The sequence below is a fragment of the Leucoraja erinacea genome, chromosome 32 (assembly GCF_028641065.1).
Source record: "Leucoraja erinacea ecotype New England chromosome 32, Leri_hhj_1, whole genome shotgun sequence".
NCBI classification, from domain to species: domain Eukaryota; kingdom Metazoa; phylum Chordata; class Chondrichthyes; order Rajiformes; family Rajidae; genus Leucoraja; species Leucoraja erinaceus.
Genome location: NC_073408.1, coordinates 23,933,009 through 23,954,055, shown reverse-complemented (window position 1 = coordinate 23,954,055; position 21,047 = coordinate 23,933,009). Strand labels below are relative to the sequence as shown.

Genomic DNA, 21,047 nt, shown 5'->3' with positions numbered 1-21,047 from the left:
GGGGTGGGGGGGGGGGGGGGAGAGGAGAGGGAGGGGGGAGGGGGGGGGGGGGGGGGGGGGGGGGGGGGGGGGGGTTAGGGGGTAGAGAGAGTGCCTTTTTACTTCAACCCAAACCCAGACAACCATTTGCAGGCAGTGCTTTTTTACCTCTAACCATATTTTCATTTTCAAACCAAATTAAGGGTACTCAAAGTGCTGTAGACATTTGTCAGTGTCATTCAGAGCTCTGATTGAGGCACACCACTTGTAGCGACTGAATGAGGCACACCACTTCCTGGTTTTATAGTCCCTCCCCCTCCCTCCAGCAGGGGGCAGCAGAGAGAATGGGGAATTTTGTAAAAACATTAATATTTCTTTCAATTTTCATCGACGGGAAAAATCCTCGGCACACATGCGACGGAGGGGGGCTTTGAGCGAGGTGGCCAAAAATTACGGCCGTAGGTGGCGGCGTATTCTCGGAAATCGCAGCACAGAAAGCCAAAACTGGTCAAGAACAGACTTTTAGTAATATAGATTAATGATTTGGACGAAGGGATTAAAAGTAACATTAGCAAATTTGCAGATGGCACAAAGCTGGGTGGCAGTGTGAACTGGATGCAGGGTGACTTGGACAGGTTGGGTGAGTGGGCAGATGCATGGCAGATGCAGTTTAATGTGAATAAATGTGAGGTATCCACTTTGATGGCAAAAATAAGAAGGCAGATTATCATCTGAATGGTGTCAAGTTGGGAAAAGGGGAAGTACAACAGGATCTGGGGGTTCTTGTTCATCAGTCACTGAAAGTAAGCATGCAGGTACAGCAGATGGTGAAGAAAGTGAATGGCATGTTGGCCTTAATAACACGAGGAGTTGAGTATAGGAGCAAATAGGTCCTCCTGCAGTTGTACAGGGCACTGGTGAGACTACACCTGGAGTATTGTATTACATCGGTGAGACTAAGCGGCGTTTGGGCGATCGTTTCGCCGAACACCTCCGCTCAGTCCGCAATAACCTACCTGAACTCCCGGTGGCTCAGCACTTCAACTCCCCCTCCCATTCTCAATCCGACCTCTCTGTCCTGGGTCTCCTCCATTGCCAGAGTGAGCAACACCGGAAATTGGAGGAACAGCACCTCATATTCCGCCTGGGCAGCTTGCGTCCTGATGGCTTGAACGTTGAATTCTCCCAATTTTGCTAGCCCTTGCTGTCTCCTCCCCTTCCTTAACCCTCGCACTGTCTCCTCCCATCCCCCCGCCCTCGGGCTCCTCCCCCTCCCTTTTTCCTTCCTTCTCCCCCCCCCCCACCCCCCCATCAGTCTGAAGAAAGGTTTTGGCCCGAAACGTCGCCTATTTTCTTCGCTCCATAGATGCTGCTGCACCCGCTGAGTTTCTCCAGCAATTTTGTGTACCTGGAGTATGGTCTGCAGTTTTGGTCTCCAAATTTGAGGAAGGACATTCTTGCTATTGAGGGAGGTTCACAAGGTTAATTCCTGGGATGGTGGGACTGTCATATGTTGATAGATTGGAGCAGCTAGCCTTGTATACTCTGGAATTTAGGATGAGAGGGGATCTTATTGAAATATATAAGATTATTAAGGGTTTGGACACCCTAGAGGCAGGAAGCATGTTCCCAATGTTGGGGGAGTCCAGAACATGGGGCCACAGTTTAAGAATAATGTGTAAGCCATTTAGAATGGAGATGAGGAAAAACGTTTGCACACAAAGGGTTGTGAGTCTGTGGAATTCTCTGCCTCAGAGGTTTGTGGAAGCCGGTTCTCTGGATGCTTTCAAGAGAGAGTTAGATAGAACTCTTAGGGATAGCAGAGTTAAGGGATATGGAGAGAAGGCAGGAACGGTACTGATTATGGAAGATCAGCCATGATCACATTGAATGGCGGTGCTGGCTCAAAGGGCCGAATGGCCTACTCCTGCACGCATTGTCTATTGACCTGAAACACCGTCCAGCCATGGCCTCCAGAGATGCTGAGTTACAGCTAAGGTTTGAACCTTGTGGAATTGTTTATGTTCAGCTGTAAACAGTGAATTTTTTCATAGACTAAATGGCGTTGGCACACATATAACAGTTCACATGACGCCATTGACAGCTGTGCATTAATTAAGCTGCTGGCACGTACTGTCTCAAAAAAGACATTGGGTACAGGAAGGATGTCATTAAACTGGAGAGCGTGCAAAAAAAAGATTTACGAGGATGGGCTGCATCAGCTAGGTTTTACTCTGGGGGAAAGGAGACTGAGTCTTGTATTACATGTAATTATAATTTTACTTCGGAGTCACGTGAGTGACTTCGTGAAGAAGCCCGCTTCCACGCATGCGTGTCATATCGCTACACGCATTGCAACGAGTCACACAGGGGGGAACGACGTTCCCCAAGCGGGAGAATTTGAAAGTCGGGAACAGCAGGTAAGAGACTCTGCGTTCCTTTTTTCTACTTACCTTTTAGGAGGCTGTGGAAAGCTGGCGGGGAGACCCGTGGAGTGCGAGCAGCCGGCAGCAGCAACAGCACGAGTTTCCCTGGAGGGGAAAAACCTGTGCCCGACTTTGCTCCCGCACCGGCAAAATTCACTTCTCGGCCGGGCGGGAAGCAAAGCAAAGAGGTCCCGTATGCCGGTCTCAAGCGAGACTGGCTTGGGAGCAGTCGCTAGCGGCCAGCGCGGAGGCAGCAGGACAGAGAGCAGGGACCAGCGCTGTAAGTACCTGGGGTACACAGCAGGGCTGGAAACGCTCAGCGAGTGCAGCGGCACTATGGAGTAGGAACTGGACGTCCGGGCTCAAAACCTTCTTCTAAAGGTAAGCACCGGGGTTGGTCCAAGGGGTCCATAGGTACAGCCGGGTTTTACCGGCTGCGGAACTGCCGCGAAGGACCAGGGCCGTGAACTCCGGGGTCGGTCCGAGCGGCTCGAACCCGACACACAGGGAACGACGTGGGAGCACTCCGGAGCCGACACAGCCCCAAAGACCGACGCTACATGGGCCTGGGGCTGTGGAACAGGTAAGACAATTCCTTACCTTTTCTTATTCTTTCCAGGAAGGCTGACGAGCTGCCGTTTCTACAGCAGCAGTCAGCCAGCAACGGAAGTCGGCACCACTGTCTCCCATAACGGGAGCGAGTGCCAACTTCACCCCATACGGGGTGGAGGGAAAAACAGAGCCAAAAACCCACAAAACAGTGGGTTGGATTAGGGCTCTGGCATTTTTAAATTAGCGGAGTAGGACCAGCCCCGTAAACACCGGGGTCGGTCCGAGCGGCTCGAACCCGACGCGAAGGGAACAACGTTCACCGGCGGGCTTTTTAGTTACAGTAATCGCTTCTCGGCTTTTTGGCTAAGATCAAGTGTAGTATCTGTTCTTATCAGTTTAATATCTGATACGTCCCTTATCTAGGGACCATATATTAAATAAAAACTATAGTAGCTGTTATTATCAGTTTAATATCTTATATGTCCCTTATCTAAGGACCATATAAGTAGGAGTGTCCAGAATTGAGGGCATTAGAGTGGGGTTGACCGGCTGCAACGACCACAAGGGACCAGTACCGTCAGTACGGGGGTCGGTCCCAGGGGTCTAAGATAAAGGAGCAGCCAGGAGTGCTGAGAGCGTTGAAGCCAGGTTAAAGGAATAGATGGAATCAGCTGTGCCAGTTATCCTCCACACCGGCCATATCCACTCCACGGAAGGAAGGACTAAGCTGGAGAAGGAGGACCGTGGAACAGCGGGCAGCCAGCAGCAGCCAGCGGCACTTGGATCAACCGTAGTGGGATCAGCTGTGCCCGATGTCGGCCCCGCACCGGCCAGATCCATGCGGCCGAGCGGTAAGGCTAGACACAAATCAAACAAGGTAGTGGACTCAGAGGGTCCGACTTTGCATAAAACCGCCGGCAACCAGCGCCCGAGAGGGCTGGAGCGGGAAGAAGCGGTGTATAGAGCCTTGCTCCAACGTGATAAACCCACAGCAGTACCTCTTTGAGGGCTGCACAATGCTTCTACCCCATCAGAGGGGAGCACTGTGGGTCAGTTCTGGGTTGACTTGCAAGAGGGGTCCGCAGAACAAAAGACAAGTGGGCAGCAGTTAAGCCCCACATGGGTACCCCGTGCGGGACCCTAGAGATCTCTAACTCTAAAAAAGAGTAGGCAGGACCCTGATGGGCCAGAGCCTGGTAATACAGCGTCCCATGATCCTAACACAGCAGGGACTCTGCTGGACATGGTGGCTGATTACTTTAGCCAAGTCAAACATGGGTAGACTTGGATCCAGGATGGCAATAGTATTACTATATGTCTGGCCACAAACGCCAACAAGGAAAATTTACAAACACTGGCCAGACGTCTGCCACCTGGCAACGGTGAGGCATTACAGGTGCCCAGTGTAAACCAATGCATTTGGCAGCATATGGGGACGAACATCAGGAACCAGGACCTCAAGATCCAGAGAACCTTAAAGGGATTGACGGAAGGGATCACAGCATACACCCGCACCCTGGACTAAATGGAGGTAACCAAAGACCATCAAGACGCACCAGCTCTGTTTAGTAATATGCAATATGACCTGAACTACACGTGGAAGGTGGCCATTCAGCCAGCACTGGGACCCCAAAAATGCTACCATTTGCAAACAAAGAGCCGTGTGTGGACAAAGCCAAGACACTGGGGCTCATCAAGGCCAGCGCAAGGGCCTATTTTGGAGCATGATACCAGCCACAGGCAAGGCCATAAAAAATGTGGCTCATACCAGTGGCAGTGCCAGAAATCAATATTACCCGCAGGATCCTTTTTTTTTAGGGTATGGCCAGGGCGGCCACCCTGGAAGATGCGGAAGCCTCAACCTCCCACACAACTCCGAACAAGAGATATCAAACCAGAACCTCCTTTTCAAAAAACCAAGGAAATAACACAACCACCGGTAACCATGGAGGTAGGTGGGTGGGGTTTTCTTCTGTTAAAATAGGGACCTACGATGGTAGGGGAGGTTGCAACACTACAGTTATGTATGGTATATAATCACTACAGATTCATATAATCTCAGCAGTATTCAGGGTTATCTGATAGGATTTACTCATCCCAATAACCACAGTACAACATACACCAGAAGGGCATTTTGTCCTTACATAAACCAAACAATTCTAAAACCAGCTTCGCATTGTTATGTAAACAAAGCCATAGGGTGATGTATTTCCCCCGTTCGGCCCCATCAATGGGGTACTAGGGAAAATTCAACAACACTCGGCATCTGGAATTCTTAGAGTACCCGACTGACCTTCTAAATCATGGTATTCGGTCATACAGGGGATGGTGTTAGAACCATGTTCCCTAATGAACATAGCCAAAAATTATTGATTTATCCAGTGACTGGAGGCAGTCATCCATGCCATAAGACTATGGATTTATTGATTTGTAGAATCTAAAAGACCCACTACACGGCTTCGGGCTGTCAGACAGGACGATGAATCTCATCTCATCTGCACTAAGACTGTCAACACGGAAGCAGTACCTTGGACACATCAAGAAATGGGGCATATACTGCTCGGACAACAACCTCGACCAAAAGGCCAAGAACATTCTGGCCGTATTGGAATTTTAACAAGCCTCCATTATGATAATCGATGGAGCTACAGTGCCATCAATAGTGCCACAAGTGCACTCTCCAATTACCTATCACAAGGAACGGAGCGGCACGTGGTGGGAAAGCACCCTCTGGTAAGAAAACCAGGTACTCCGAAATCTGGGACGTGGGTGTCGTTTCTCAACATGCTGAGGAGCTTGTAGCTCATAACAGCGTTGTCACTTCAGTAACAGACCAGGAAGATGGTTATGCTCATGGTATTATTTACCGCACAACAAGTCCAGCCATTAAGCAAACTGAGCCTGGACTCCCTGATCATCTCACCGAGAAACTGGTGTTGTCATACAGGATTTAATAAAAGAAAACAGATCGGGTTCCTCGGGTCAAGTGTTTGAATTTATGGTACACCCATATGGCAAACGACTGTGTATAGCAAGACACATCTAACAATACATAGAATATACTAAGAACATTCGAGGTCAGAAAATGGAGTTGTTTATCTCTTACAAGAAACCGCATGAAAGGGTCACGACTCAAACTATATCAAGGTGGTTCAAATAGGTCCTAAAAATGACACTAATGTTTTAACTCTCATTCCACCAGGGCTGCAGCAACATCCGCAGCAAAAATTGTACAGGTACCCACAGACCAAATCCTCACAATGGCAGGATGGTCATTCAAAAAGGGTTTTCCACAGGTTTTATAATAAACCAGTTATTTTTTGGAGCCATCAATTGTATTAAGAAAACATTTTATGTCCAACAAAATAATTACCCGAAAGGTTACAGGGCTATGATTCTCAAATTTTAAAAAATGTTATATAATTTTTTCATTATACCACACAACTCTTTGTATAATTGTGTTTAAAATTACTAATGATGCTCTCTCCCAATACCCAAGGCAGTTGTGAAGCATGGACTCGTTCCACGGCATGAGGTCACAGAGCTTTGAAATCTTCACGAAGTCACTCACGTGACTCCGAAGTAAAATAGTAAGATTAAACGAGAACTTACCAGTTTGAAGTTTGATCTGTATTTTATGAGGAGTTACGATGAGGGATTTCGTGCCCTCCGCTCCCACCCTCTTATGATCATATCAAAAACTGGTATCTCTTTGATAATCTTACTATGTTAGATCATTATAGGTTCCTGTGACCTCACACCGCTGCTTTGAAGAATGACACGCATGCGTGGAAGCGGGCTTCTTCACGAAATCCCTCATCGTAACTCCTCATAAAATACAGATCAAACTTCAAACTGGTAAGTTCTCGTTTAATCTTACTATTATATATCTTATACAAGATTGACGTATCTAAAATTGGAGGCCAATTCACTGGATGTTTTCAAGAGAGCGATTTAGTTCTTAGTGCTAACAGAATCAAGGGATATGGGGAGAAAGCAGGAACGGGGCACTGATTTTGGATGATCTGCCATGATCATATTGAATGGCGGTGCTGGCTTGAAGGGCCAAATGGCCTACTCTTGCACCTCTTCTATGTTTCTATGTTTCTATCATGAGGAGTTTGGATAAGGTGAACATTAGTGTCACATTCTTTATCCTCGGGTTGGAGAATCTCAAATGAGAGGGCATAGAGGGGCAAGATTTAAAGGGGACTGGAAAGGCAACCTGTCCCGAAGAGGGCGGTGGGTTTATGGAATGAGCTGCTGGAGGAGATAGTAAGGCGGGCGGGGGAGTGGTGGTAATATAACAACATATAAAAGACTGCCATCGAGGGTGATTAAGACACTTGGACAAAGAACATGGATAAGTGAGGTTTGGAGGGATATAACATATAACATTTAACATTGAACAATGCGGTGTTTGCTGTGTTTGTGGCTTATTGGTTTACCAGTTGTTAACCATCAGCAGTTCTTTAAGCAAGTCCATATAAAAACTGGAGGAATTCACTAGCTTAAGGATCAGGTAGCCCAGAGCCCACTCACTGGCGAGTATGGAATCTGCATTGTGCGGAGGGAAGAAGATGATGTTTTGGTGTTGTCAATGCAACGTTGGTGTCCATACGAGCTTGGACATCAGCTATTGTGAAGTCATGAGTTCAGTTTAGTTTATTGTCACGTGTACCGAGATACACTGAAAAGCTTTTGTTGTGTGCTATCCAGTCAGCGGAAAGACAATACATGATTACAATCAAGCCATTTACAGTGTACAGATTCATGATAAAGAGAATAAGGTTTAGTGCAAGGTAAAGCCAGCAAAGTCTGATCAAGGATAGTCCGCGGGTCACCAATAACCCATAATTTAGTCAACTTTAATTTAGTTTAGTTTAGTTTAGTTTAGAGATACAGAGTGGAAACAGGCCCTTCAGCCCACTGAGTCTATGCTGACCATCACTCGTTCTCACTAATTTTATCCCACAATCTAGGTACAATGTATAGAAGTCAATTCACCTACAATCTTTGGTATGTGGGGGGAAACCAAAGCAGCCAGAAAAAATCCACATAGTCACTGGGAGAACATACAAACTCCATACAGACAGCACCCATCGTCAGGGTCAAACCCGGGTCCCTGGTGCTATAAGGCAGCCACTCTAAGGTAGTGAATAGATTAAGCTGAAAAGTATGCAGAGAAGATTTACGAGGATGTTGCCAGGACTCGAGGGCCTGAGCTACAGGGAGAGATTGGGCAGGCCAGGACTTTTATTTGAAACGTCATCCATCCAATCTGCAACGATAGCAGTCATAGTCAGGATGGAACCTGGTTCTCTGGCGCTGTGTGGCAGCAACTCTACCGCTGTGCCGTCCCGTGGTGAGTGTTTTCTACGTATCATGTTTCACGAGGTGCTTGAGCACAGGGAGTCAACTACAATCTCCACATAGTCCGAGAGAGAGATACGAGGGCAAATTCATAGCTAACTTCTGGCAAGTGCTGTGGCACCAGAGAGCAAAACTGGGCATAGACACAAACTGTTGGAGTAACTCAGCGGGACAGACAGCATCTCTGCAGAGAAGGAATGGGTGACATTTCCGGTTGAGACCCTTCTTCAGACCCGAAACGTCGCCCATTCCTTCTATCCGCGGATGCTGCCTGTCCCGCTGGGTTACTTCAGCAGTTTGTGTCTATCTTCAGTGTAAACTAGCATCTGCAGTTCCTTCCTACAGCAAAACTGGGCGATTTCCATAACCTAAATTTTAACAAAAGCGAGGGAGGGGTTAGTGAGGTTATAAATGATACAATGTTGGAGAGGATTAATCTAGTAAAGAAGTTATGAAATAATTCACACAATTTGAATGTGGATAAATCACCAGCATTGAATGAAATGTATCCCAGGGTATTAAAAGAAACATGAACTGGCTATTTGATTAACAGGTGAAAGCTTTACACAGGGCAGAGTAAGTAGTTTGGTCAATTGTGTTTAGTTTAATTTAGTTTAGAGATACAATATCAAAACAGGCCCTTCGGCCCACTGAGCCCTTCCACACCAGCATAATCCCCCACACACCAGGGACTATTTTACATTTTATACCAAGCCAATTAACCTACAAACTTGTACGTCTTTGGAGTGTGGGAGGAGACTGAAGATCTAGGAGGAAACCCACGCAGGACACGGGGAGAACAGACAAACTCCATACAGACAGCACCCGTAGTCAGGATCGAACCCGGGTCCCTGGCGCTGTAAGGCAACAACTCTACCGCTGTGCCATCGTGCTGCCCTTGAAATGTAGTAAATGAAATGTTATCCAATTAAAGACAGTGGACATGTTCATGGATAGGAAATGTTTAGAGAGAGATATGGGCCAAACATGGGCAAATGGGACTAGCTTAGATGGAACATCTTGGTCAGCATATAACCATATAACATATAATAATTACAGCACGGAAACAGGCCATCTCGGCCCTACAAGTCTGTGCCAAACAACTTTTTTCCCTTAGTCCCACCTGCCTGCACTCAAACCATAACCCTTCATTCCCTTCTCATCCATATGCCTATCCAATTTATTTTAAAATGATACCAACGAACCTGCCTCCACCACTTCCACTGGAAGCTCATTCCACACCGCTACCACTCTCTGAGTAAAGAAGTTCCCCCTCATGTTACCTCTAAACTTCTGTCCCTTAATTCTGAAGTCATGTCCTCTTGTTTGAATCTTCCCTATTCTCAAAGGGAAAAGCTGATCCACATCAACTCTGTCTATCCCTCTCATCATTTTAAAGACCTCTATCAAGTCCCCCCTTAACCTTCTGCGCTCCAGAGAAAAAAGACCTAACTTATTCAACCTATCTCTGTAACTTAGTTGTTGAAACCCAGGCAACATTCTAGTAAATCTCCTCTGTACTCTCTCTATTTTGGTGATATCCTTCCTATAATTGGGCGACCAAAATTGTGCACCATACTTCAGATTTGGTCTCACCAATGCCTTGTACAATTTTAACATTACATCCCAGCTTCTATACTCAATGCTCTGATTTATAAAGGCTAGCATACCAAAAGCTTTCTTTACCACCCTATCTATATGAGATTCCCCCTTCAAGGAACTATGCACGGTTATTCCCAGATCCCTCTGTTCAACTGTATTCTTCAATTCCCTACCATTTACCATGTACGTCCTATTTTGATTTGTCCTGCCAACGTGCAGCAACTTACATTTATCAGCATTAAACTCCATCTGCCATCTTTCAGCCCATTCTTCCATATGGCCTAAATCACTCTGTAGACTTTTGAAATCCTCTTCATTATCCACAACACCCCCTATCTTGGTAACATCTGCATACTTACTAATCTAGTTCCTTAATCTAGACAAACAACAAAGGACCCAACACAGATTCCACTAGTCACCTGCCTCCAACCCGATAAACAACCATCCACCATTACCCTCTGGCTCCCATTCAGCCACTGTTGAATCCATCTTGCTACTCCTGCATTTATACCCAACAGTTGAACCTTCTTAACCAACCTTCCTTGAGGAACCTTGTCAAAGGCCTTACTAAAGTCCATATAGACAACATCCACTGCTTTACCCTCGTCAATTTCCCTAGTAACCTCTTCAAAAAATTCAAGAAGATTAGTCAAACATGACCTTCCAGGCACAAATCCATGTTGACTGTTCCTAATCAGACCCTGTTTATCCAGATGCTTATATATATTATCTCTAAGTATCTTTTCCATTAATTTGCCCACCACTGAAGTCAAACTAATAGGTCTATAATTGCTAGGTTTACTCTTAGAACCCTTTTTAAACAATGGAACAACATGCGCTGTACGCCAATCCTCGGGGACTATTCCCGTTTCTAATGACACTTGAAATATTTCTGTCATAGCCCCGGCTATTTCTACACTAACTTCCCTCAATGTCCTAGGGAATATCCTGTCAGGACCTAGAGACTTATCCACTTTTATATTTTTCAAAAGTGTCAGTACTTCTTTTACTTTGAAACTCACAGTATCCATAGCTACTCTACTAGTTTCCCTTACCTCACATAATTCAATATCCTTCTCCTTGGTGAATACCGAAGAAAAAAAATTGTTCAATATCTCCCCCATCTCTTTTGGCTCTGCAGATAGCTGTCCACTCTGTCTCTCCAATTGACCAATTTTATCCCTCGTTATCCTTTTGCTATTAATTTAGCTGTAGAAACCCTTTGGATTTACTTTCACCTTACTTGCCAAAGCAACCTCATATCTTCTTTTAGCTTTTCTAATTTCTTTCTTAAGATTCTTTTTACATTCCTTATACTCCTCAAGCACCTCATTTACTTCATGCTGCCTATAATTATTGTTGATCTCCCTCTTTTTCCAAACAAGATGTCCAATTTCCCTTGAAAATCAGAGCTCTTTCCAATTTTTACTGTTTCCTTTCAACCGATCAGGAACATAAAGATTCTGTACTCTTAAAATTTCCCCTTTAAATGTCCTCCATTTCTCTTCTACATCCTTCCCATAAAACAAAATATCCCAGTTCACTCCTTTTAAATCATTTCGCATCTCATCGAAGTTAGCCTTTCTCCAATCTCAACCCTAGGTCCAGTTCTGACCCTCTCCATAATTATATTGAAACTAATGGTATTGTGATCACTGGACCCGAAGTGCTCCCCAACGCATACCTCCGCCATCTGTCCCGTCTCATTTCCTAACAGGAGGTCCAGCACTGCCCCTCCTCCAGTAGGTACCTCTATGTATTGCTGCAAAAAAACTATCCTGCACACATTTTACAAACTCCAAACCATCCAGCCCATTTACAGAATGTGTTTCCCAGTCTATGTGTAGAATGTTGAAATCTCCCACAATCACTACCTTGTGCTTACTACTAATATCTGCTATCTCCTTACATATTTGCTCTTCCAATTCTCGATCCCCATTTGGCGGTCTATAATATACCCCTATAAGTGTTGCTACACCTTTCCCACTTCTCAGTTCCACCCAAATAGCCTCCCTAGATGAGCCCTCTAATCTATCCTGCCAAAGCACTGCTGTAATATCTTCCCTGACTAGCAATGCAACACCTCCACCTCTTGCCCCTCCAATTCTATCACACCTGAAGCAACGAAATCCTGGAATATTTAGTTTCCAATCACAGCCCTCCTGCAACCATGTTTCACTGATCGCCACAACATCATACTTCCAGGTGTCTATCCAGACTCTAAGCTCATCCACCTTTCTTACAATGCTCCTAGCATTAAAATATGCACATTTAAGAAACCCCCCGCCTCTTATTCTCTGTTTATTTCCTTTTTTTTTCTTTCTCCTCTTGTGCCCAAGTGCTTCCCTTTTCTGCTTCCTGCCACCCATTCTGTCTACTAGCTTTCGCTATTTGAGTCCCTCGCCCCAACCATTCTAGTTTAAACTCTCCCCAGTAGCCTTTGCAAATTTCCCCGCCAGGATATTGGTCCCCCTTGGGTTCAAGTGCAACCCATCCTTTCTGTACAGGTCCCACCTTCCCCAAAAGAAGTCCCAATGATCCAGAAACTTGAATGCCCTCTGCACCACCTTTCAGCCACCATTCCTCCACCTCGCTCCATTCCTACTCTCACTGTCGCGTGGCACAGGCAGTAATCCTGAGATTGTTACCTTTTTGGTCCTTTTCCTTAACTCTCCTCCCAACTCCCTAAATCCTCCCTTCAGGACCTCTTCCCTTTTTTTAACCTATGTCATTGGTACCTATATGTACCATGACCTCAGGCTCCTCTCCCTCTGATTTCAGGATATCTTGGACGCGTTGAGACACGTCCAAGACCTTGGCACCAGGGAGGCAGACCACCATCCTGGTCTCCCGACTGCGTCCACAGAATCGCCTATCCGACCCCCTAACAATAGAGTCCCCAATTACTATTGCCCTCTTCTTTTTGTCCCAACCTTTCGGAGCAACAGGGCTGGTCTCTGTGCTGGAGGCCTGTCCGCTGTCGCTACCCCCGGGCAGGCTGTCACTCCCATCTGTACTCAAACAGGAGTACTTTTTTGCAAGGTGTTCCGACATTGGAGCATGGATGAGTTGGCCAAAGGATCTGTGCTGTAGGACTGTATGACTATTGCAATGTAAGGTGGTGCATTCTGGAAGGTGAAACAAGGCAATACCACATAAATAAGATGATATTGAACAGTTTTGAGAAACCAAGAGATCATAGAGTGTAGATCGGCAGATTCTTCAAGGTGCTGTCATTGATCAACCAGGTGATTAAAGAGGCATTTGGATTGTTTTCATTTATTAGACAACGTTTATAATATTAAATCAGGGGGAAAATGGCAGAACAATGCTACTTGGACCACAGTTTGAATATTGTGTGCAGTTTTGATCACCATGTTATAGGAAAGGTGCATCTCTGTCTTAAAAATATCCATTGACTTGGCCTCCACAGCCGCCTGTGGCAATTAATTCCATAGATTCATCACCTTCTGACTAAAGATAGTGCTCCTCATCTCCTTCCGAAAGGAACATCTTTTAATACTGAGACTATAACCTCTGGTCCTAGATTCTCCCACCAGTGGAAACATCCTCTCCACATTCACTCTATCCAGGCCTTTTCTTATTCGCTATTTCACAACACTTCATGTATTGTATATTTTCTGTAGATCTCATGTGACAGGAGCTTTTCACAATCTCAGGACTCTAAAAAAAACATTTTCTAACTAACAATGGTCGTGAATTATATTTGCTGTAGGACTTACAGAGTTGTACAGTCGAGAAGCAGGCCTGGAAATAAGGAACTGCAGATGCTGGTTTACACTAAAGGGCACAAAGTGCTGGAGTAACTCAGCTGGTCAAGCAGCACCTCTGGGAAACATTGATAGGTGATATTTTGGGCACTTCAGATACAGGCCTTCCAGCCCAGTAAATCCCCATTGACTATCAACCACCCATTTACACTTACCTTGCACTCATCGCCATTTTCTCCCCACATTCCCATCAACCCCTCCCCAGGTCATACATCAACTGCACACGTTGGGCGCTTTACAGTGACTCATTAATCGCCTAAACCACCCATCTTTGGGACGTGTGTGGAAACCGGAGCACGTGATGGAAACCCACATGGTTACGGAGGGCGTGCAAACTCCACACAGACAGCAGTGAGGTCAGGATCAAATCGGTTTGTGGGAGATGTGAGCAGCAGCTCCACCAGCTTCGGTATTAGTCATGTATTGTCTTTCTGCTGACTGGTTAGCACACACCAAAAGCTTTTCACTGTACCTCGGTACACAGGACAATAAACTAAACTCAACTAAACTTCACCACTGCTCACTGTTGGAATAGAAACTAATTTCAGTGCTGCACATTTTGGGTAACTTGGATATTCTCTCTGAATGTTATAAGAATTTTGTTGCAAGTCACTGAATGGTGCAGCAGAGATTTATTTTCCTACATCTCCTTTGTCTTTCAGATTGCTCTAAGATTGCACAGTATCTGTTTATTGTTGCAAGTCTGGTTACAATGGTGATCCTCTTCAATACGACACTGAAGTCGAACCTTCCGTAAGTCTCTCCTAAGATCTTACTTGCACTGAATCTATCGACAGAGTTTAATCGCCCTCTAGGTCATTACTGTTAACCAGGGTGCAGTGGACAGTCACAAGGTGCTACGATTGTTCTCACAGCAGAAGTTGGATCTCATAGAAACATAAAATTATAAAAGGACTGGAGCAGCTAGATGCAGGAAAAATGTTGCCAATGTTGGGCGAGCCCAGAACCACGGGCCACAGTCTTAGAATAAAGGGGAGGTCATTTAAGATTGAGGTGAGGAAAAGCTTTTTTACCCAGAGAGTTGTGAATTTGTGAAATTCCCTGCTACAGAGGGCAGTGGAGGCCAAGTCACTGGATGGATTTAAGAGAGTTAGATAGAGCTCGAGGGGCTAATGGAATCAAGGGATATGGGGAGTAGGCAGGCACGGGTTATTGATTGGGGATGACCAGCCATGATCACAATGAATGGTGGTGCTGGCTCCTCCTGCACCTATTTTCTATGTTTCTAAGTGGCTAAGGGGAGAGGTACAAGGGACAGAAGATGCTGGTAAAAGAATATGCTGTAAAAGAATATGTGTGTTATGATTGTGTTTATAATTTGTTTGGTTGTTTTGTTGTTTGTCTTTTGCACAAAAGTCCGCGAGCATTGCCACTTTCATTTCATTGCACATCTCGTATGTGTATGTGACAAATAAACTTGACTTGACTTGACTTGACTTGACTTGGTTGGCTCATACACAATACACAGATATACAGATGCTCCTTAAAGACATAAAGTGCTTTTGCGATTTAATCAAGGCTGATCTCACCTTGTCTTCATTGCCATGTTCTTGCCCAATCACCACAATCCTTAACTCTTAGCTCCCTGGAGAAAAGGAATAGGTGACGCTTCTTCAGACTTTGGTCTTGACTCGAAACGTCACCTATTTCTTTTCTCCAGAGATGCTGTCTGACCCGTTGAGTTACTCCATCGATTTATGTCTAACTTCAGTATAAACCAGTATCTGTAGTTCCTTCCTACACTGCAGACTTTGCACTTTGTCTCTGGAAATCTTGCACATTTATGCAGAGAACCACATTCTGCACTCTGTATCTTTTCTATTGCCCTACCCATTGAGTTTGTTGGATTGATTGTATTTAAGTTTACTATTATCTGATTTGATTGGAAAGCATGCAATGGGGGGGATGAATAAAGTCAGGCAAGTGATAGACGGATTCAGGTGAGGGGAGATTTAATGGCAGGTGGGTGGATGAGGACCAGAGATGAAATGGAGATGTTTGTATACTAGCTTCAGCTCCCAGGACACAACATAAAACAGCACTTTGCAATCTATCCATTTCAACTTTATTCAGATTGCCTATTCAAATATAATGCCACACAACTGGCCAGCATTTCCTCACTCATCTGTTATGTGGCAGCCATTTATTCTCTGTATACACCTCATTTCCCTAACTATATTTTTGTACCATATGCAAATTTGGTGATAATAAATTTGCTGCCATCGTCCAAATGTGAAGAAAGACAAAATAGACAATAGGTCCAGGAGTAGGCCATTCAGCCCTTCGAGCCTGCATCGCCATTCACTATGATCAAGGCTGATCATCCAAAATCAGTACCCTGTTCCTGCCTTCTTCCCATATCCCTTGACTCCACTATCTTTAAGAGCTCTATCTAACTCCAGAATATTGGTCTCCACTGCCTTCTGAGGCAGAGAATTCCACTCCATTCTAAATAGCCTACCCCTTATTCTTAAACTGTGGCCCTTGGTTCCTGCCTCTAGTGTGTCAAATCCCTTAATAATCTTATATGTTTCAATAAGATACCCTCTCATCCTTCTAAATCCAGTGGATACAAGCCCAGTCGCTCCATTCTATCAATATGTGACGGTCCCGCCATCCCGGTAATTAACCTCGTGAACCTACGCTTCACTCCCTCAATAGCAAGAATGTCCTTCCTCAAATTTGGAGACTAAAACGGCACACAATACTCCAGGTGTGGTCTCCCTACAACTCCAGAAGGGCATATTTGCTGCTATACTCAACTCCTCTTGTCATGAAGGCCAACATGCCATTAGCTTTCTTCACTAACTATTGTACCTGCATGCTTACTTTCAGTGACTGATGAAGAAGGAACCCCAAATCTCGTTGTACTTCCCCTTTTCCCAACTTGACACCATTCAGACAATAATCTGCCTTCCTGTTTTTGCTACCAAAAGTGGATAACCTCACATTTATCCAAATTAAACTGCATCTGCCATGCATCTGCCCCACTCACCCAACCTGTCCAAGTCCCCCTGCATCCAGTTTACACTGCCACCCAGCTTTGGGACATCTGAAAATTTGCTAATGTTACTTGTTATCTCTTCATTAATGTTTATTGTAAATAGCTGTGGTCCGAGCACCAAGCATTGCGGAACCCCACTAATCACTGCCTGCTATTCTGAAAGGGACCCGTTAACCCCTACTCCTTGTTTCCTGAATGCCAACCAATTTTCCATCCATATCAGCACCTTACCACCAATACCATGTGCTCTAATTTTGCCCACTAATTTCCAATGTGGGACCTTATCAAAAGCTTTCTGAAAGTCCAGGTACACTACATCCACTGGCTCTCCCTTGTCCATTTCCCTAGTTACAGTCTCAAAAAATTCCAGAAGGTTAGTCAAGCTTGATTTCCCCTTCGTCAATCGATGCTGACTCGGACCGATCTTTAAAAGTTTCCCAATCCTCTGGCTTCCCGCTCATCTTTGCTATGTTGTACTTCTTCTCTTTTATTTTTATACTGTCCTTGACTTCCCTTGACAGCCACGGTCGCCCCTTACTCCCCTTGAAATCTTTCTTTATCTTTGGAATGAACTGATCCTGCACCTTCTGTAATATTCCCAGAAATACCTGCCATTGTTGATCCACTGTCATCCCTGCTAGGGTATCTTTCCAGCCAACTTTGGCCAGCTGCTCCCTCATGACTCCTTAGTCCCCTTTGTTCAACTGTAATACTGTCACTTGCAATTTTTCCTTCTCCCTCTCAAATTGTAGATTTAAACTTATCATATTATGGTCACTACCTCCTAATGACTTCTTTACCTCGAGTTCCTTTTTCAAATCCGGTTCATTACACAACACTAAATCCTGAATTGCCTCCTCCCTGGTAGGCTCCAGTACAATCTGTTCTAAATATCCATCTCGGAGGCACTCCACAAACTCCCTTTCTTGGGGTCCAGTACCATCCTGATTTTCTCAGTCCACTTGCATGTTGAAATCTCCCATAAAAACCATAACATTGCCTTTGCGACATGCCAATTTTAACTCCTGATTCAACTTGCACCCTATATCCAGGCTACTGTTTGGGGGCCTGTAGATAATTCCCATTAGGGTCTTTTTACCCTTACAATTCCTCAGTTCTATCCATACTGACTCTACCTCCTGATTTTACTTCGGAGTCACGTGAGTGACTACGTGAAGACCCCGCCAGCACGCATGCGTGACATAGAGTCTCACGCAGTGCAACAGCGACGAACGGGAATACGAGCTCTCCCGCAACAAGTTTGAAAACGGGACCTCCAGGTAAGTAAACTTACTCTGAGGTCGTATTTTGGAACCCTTGTTTGCTTTACTTTATCAGGAACATGAACAAGGGAAAACAACCAAAGAAGGTCGTATCCCGTCCGACTGCAATGGACCAGGAGGGTTCCAGCAGTGGGGAGCGACCGGTGGCACCTGGACCGCACACGCTGCGGTCCTCAGTCACCGACAACATTTCCGAGCCAAGCCCAGCACCGCTGGCACAACTCGAACAACCGCAGCGGGCTGGAAGCAAGGCTAAACGGAAGTCGGACCGGCCGATTTACTCGGATGAGTCCGGTGCGGAAGACTCACCGCCCGAGAGAGGCAGAGGTGGCCATTTGGGCCACATGGAAAGGCTCATGGAGCAAATGCTCCAGCGAGACTTGCTCCGGGAGATGGGGCAAGCTCGCCAAGGGAGCACAAGCACTCCTGCTCCAGTGCATTATCAAGCACTGGCCATCGCATCACCCTCAGCAGAGGGGAGCGTTGGCGACCAGGACTGGGCTGGTCAAGAGCAGGTGTCTCTGGTTGAAGAACACGGGAGTATGCTGGGGGTACGGGATCAGGAAGAGCTGCTGGGAGTGGTGAACTGCTATGCGGTAACACCGCGAGCGGGACAACCGTTACAGCCTAAACTGGCGGCCAGCATTGACTACCTGTCCTTTAAACCACTCCAAGGACAGATAGTCAGTTACGGGTTGGTTCTTTACACGCCTCCCGAAAATTGCATTTCGCTCAATGTGCCTGCCGTTAATATTCAAATCTGGGGGAACATTGGGCAAGGTATCAGAACCCAAGAACTTAAATTGCAAAAAATACTGAAGCTCCGGACGTCAGCCATCACTTCATATGCTCGTTCCGTGGACGGGGTTGACATGACAACAAACCAGCAGGACACCCTAGCTCTACTGTGCAACACACAGTATGAGATCAACAATCTCCGGAAGGAGTCCATAAGACATGCCCTCAACCCAAAATTCGTAGGACTGTGCAGAACGCCGACTTCAGAACCACAGATCCTGCTATTTGGCAAAGACTTACCAAAGCAAGTCAAAGATCTGGATGAAGAATCCAAGGCATTTGGTCTCATGAGGGCAGGCCCCGGAACGAGCAAAACCACGCAACCCAGACGGCAGTACCCTTACGCTCCACCAGTAGGCGTCTACTTCATGGTACTAGTGAAAGCTCGGGGCCCGCATATCAACCCCGGAAGTATTTTTTAGGATAGGCCCCAGAGCGGGCCCCATCGAAAATGTGCTACCCCCCACACAGCACCACCCCAACAGACAAGGAACCAGAAGCCCAAGAAGTGAACACTCTACCAATAACAATGGTGGTAGGTGGGTCTGGTTCCTACCAGTACATAAAAGGTTGTGCTAACAGGGGGAGACTACACCTGTTTTTGGAAGCATGGAGGACTATCACACTTGATAATTTTATACTAAAAAGTATTCAAGGATACAAAATTGAATTTATTCAAGAAAATATGCCACCAGTTCAGCATGCACCCCAAAGGGGTTTTACCCTCTCACTAAAAGAAACACGTGAGGGACAAGCAGAAATGGTGAGGTTACATACAAAGGGAATCATAGAGAAATCTAAACATGAACCTTTGGAATTCATATCAAATATATTTACTAAAACCAAAAAAGGTGGTGGATGTCGCATCATCTTTGACGTAACCACATTGTTAGGTATATACACTTTAAAATGGAAACGTTTGTGTGTGCCAAACAATTGATTACCAAAGGATACTTTATGGCAAGCATCATTTACGTGTCACGACGCACGTGATGCGCACATCTATGTGACGCGCAAATGACGCCCAAGTGGGACAGGCCCTTTACAGATCGTGTTAGTGTACAGGGTGATCGCTGGTCGGCACAGACTCGGTGGGCTGAAGGGTATTTTTCCGTGCTGTATCTCAAAAGTCTCAACTCTAAAGTCTAAAGAATTACTTCATGTTCAGTATCCATTTCAATGTCAATAAAATGCATATAAATTCTAAAATAAACAAATATAGAACATTTTCCTAATGAGTAATGTTATTCCATTACCTAATATTAACAGTTAAAATCTATTTAGAAACTAAAGTAAATATTTTGCAGGGTTTTCACACAAATTGGTTACACTTAGAACCATATAATGGTGCCTGGAGGCAACTGATGTGCTATCAACTAATTACAGTGATGCAACAGATGGGACAGATATGCAGTAAGCTTACTCTATGCTGTCAGATCAAGCATTGCCAGAATAGGAAGAGCAGAGTTCAGTAAATACTCACACTTCCCAGTCAAACTCAGTTGAGGTTGGGCATTTAGTTTGCAGGTACAGCATGCACCGACCATCAATCACCCATTCACACTAGTTCCCGGTGTTGGGGGTGCCAAGACCCAGGGGCCGCAGTTTAAGAATAAGGGGTAAGCCATTTAGAATGGAAATGAGGAAATACTTTTTCACTTAGGGAGTTATGAGTGTGGAATTCTCTGCCTCAGAGGGTGGTGGAGGCCGGTTCTCTGGATGCTTTCAAGAGAGAGTTAGATCGAGCTCTTAAAGATAGCGGTTTCAAGGGATATGGGAAGAAGGCAGGAGCGGGGTACTGATTGTGGATGATTAGCCATGATCACATTGAATTGCGGTGCTATCTTGAAGGGCCGAATGGCCTACTCCTGCACCTATTGTCTATTCTACATTATCCCGCTTTCTGGCCCACTCCCTACACACCAGGGGTAATTTACAGAGGCCAATTAACCTACAAACCTGTTTGACGTGGGAGGACAACAAAGCAACCAATGCGGTCACATAGAGAAGGTGCAAATTCCACTCGGGCAGCCTGGGGTCAGGATCAAACCCGGGTCTCTGGCGCTGTGAGGCAGCAGCTCTACCTGCTGCGCCACTCTTGACGCCTACTCAATGCCACCCTTCAGCAAGGAAGGTTACATTCTATTTGTAAGTCTGCCCAGTAATTGCAGACAATGTCAATTGGTGGCCATGTGGACAAGAGGGGGAGGCTGTCAAA

At 45.6% G+C, this 21,047-nt stretch overlaps 1 protein-coding gene and 1 pseudogene across 2 annotated transcripts in view; both read left to right on the top strand.

The window, feature by feature from the left end:
- LOC129712455 (CMP-N-acetylneuraminate-beta-galactosamide-alpha-2,3-sialyltransferase 4-like) overlaps window positions 1–21,047 on the top strand; it is a 154,754-nt gene that overhangs the window by 111,838 nt on the left and 21,869 nt on the right. For both annotated transcript variants that reach the window (XM_055660905.1, XM_055660904.1), the window contains one exon: window positions 14,386–14,476. In XM_055660905.1, coding sequence (XP_055516880.1) covers window positions 14,386–14,476 — 91 coding nt within the window. The remainder of the gene's footprint in view (window positions 1–14,385; window positions 14,477–21,047) is intronic.
- Window positions 3,301–3,467, top strand: LOC129712480 (U2 spliceosomal RNA; annotated as a pseudogene).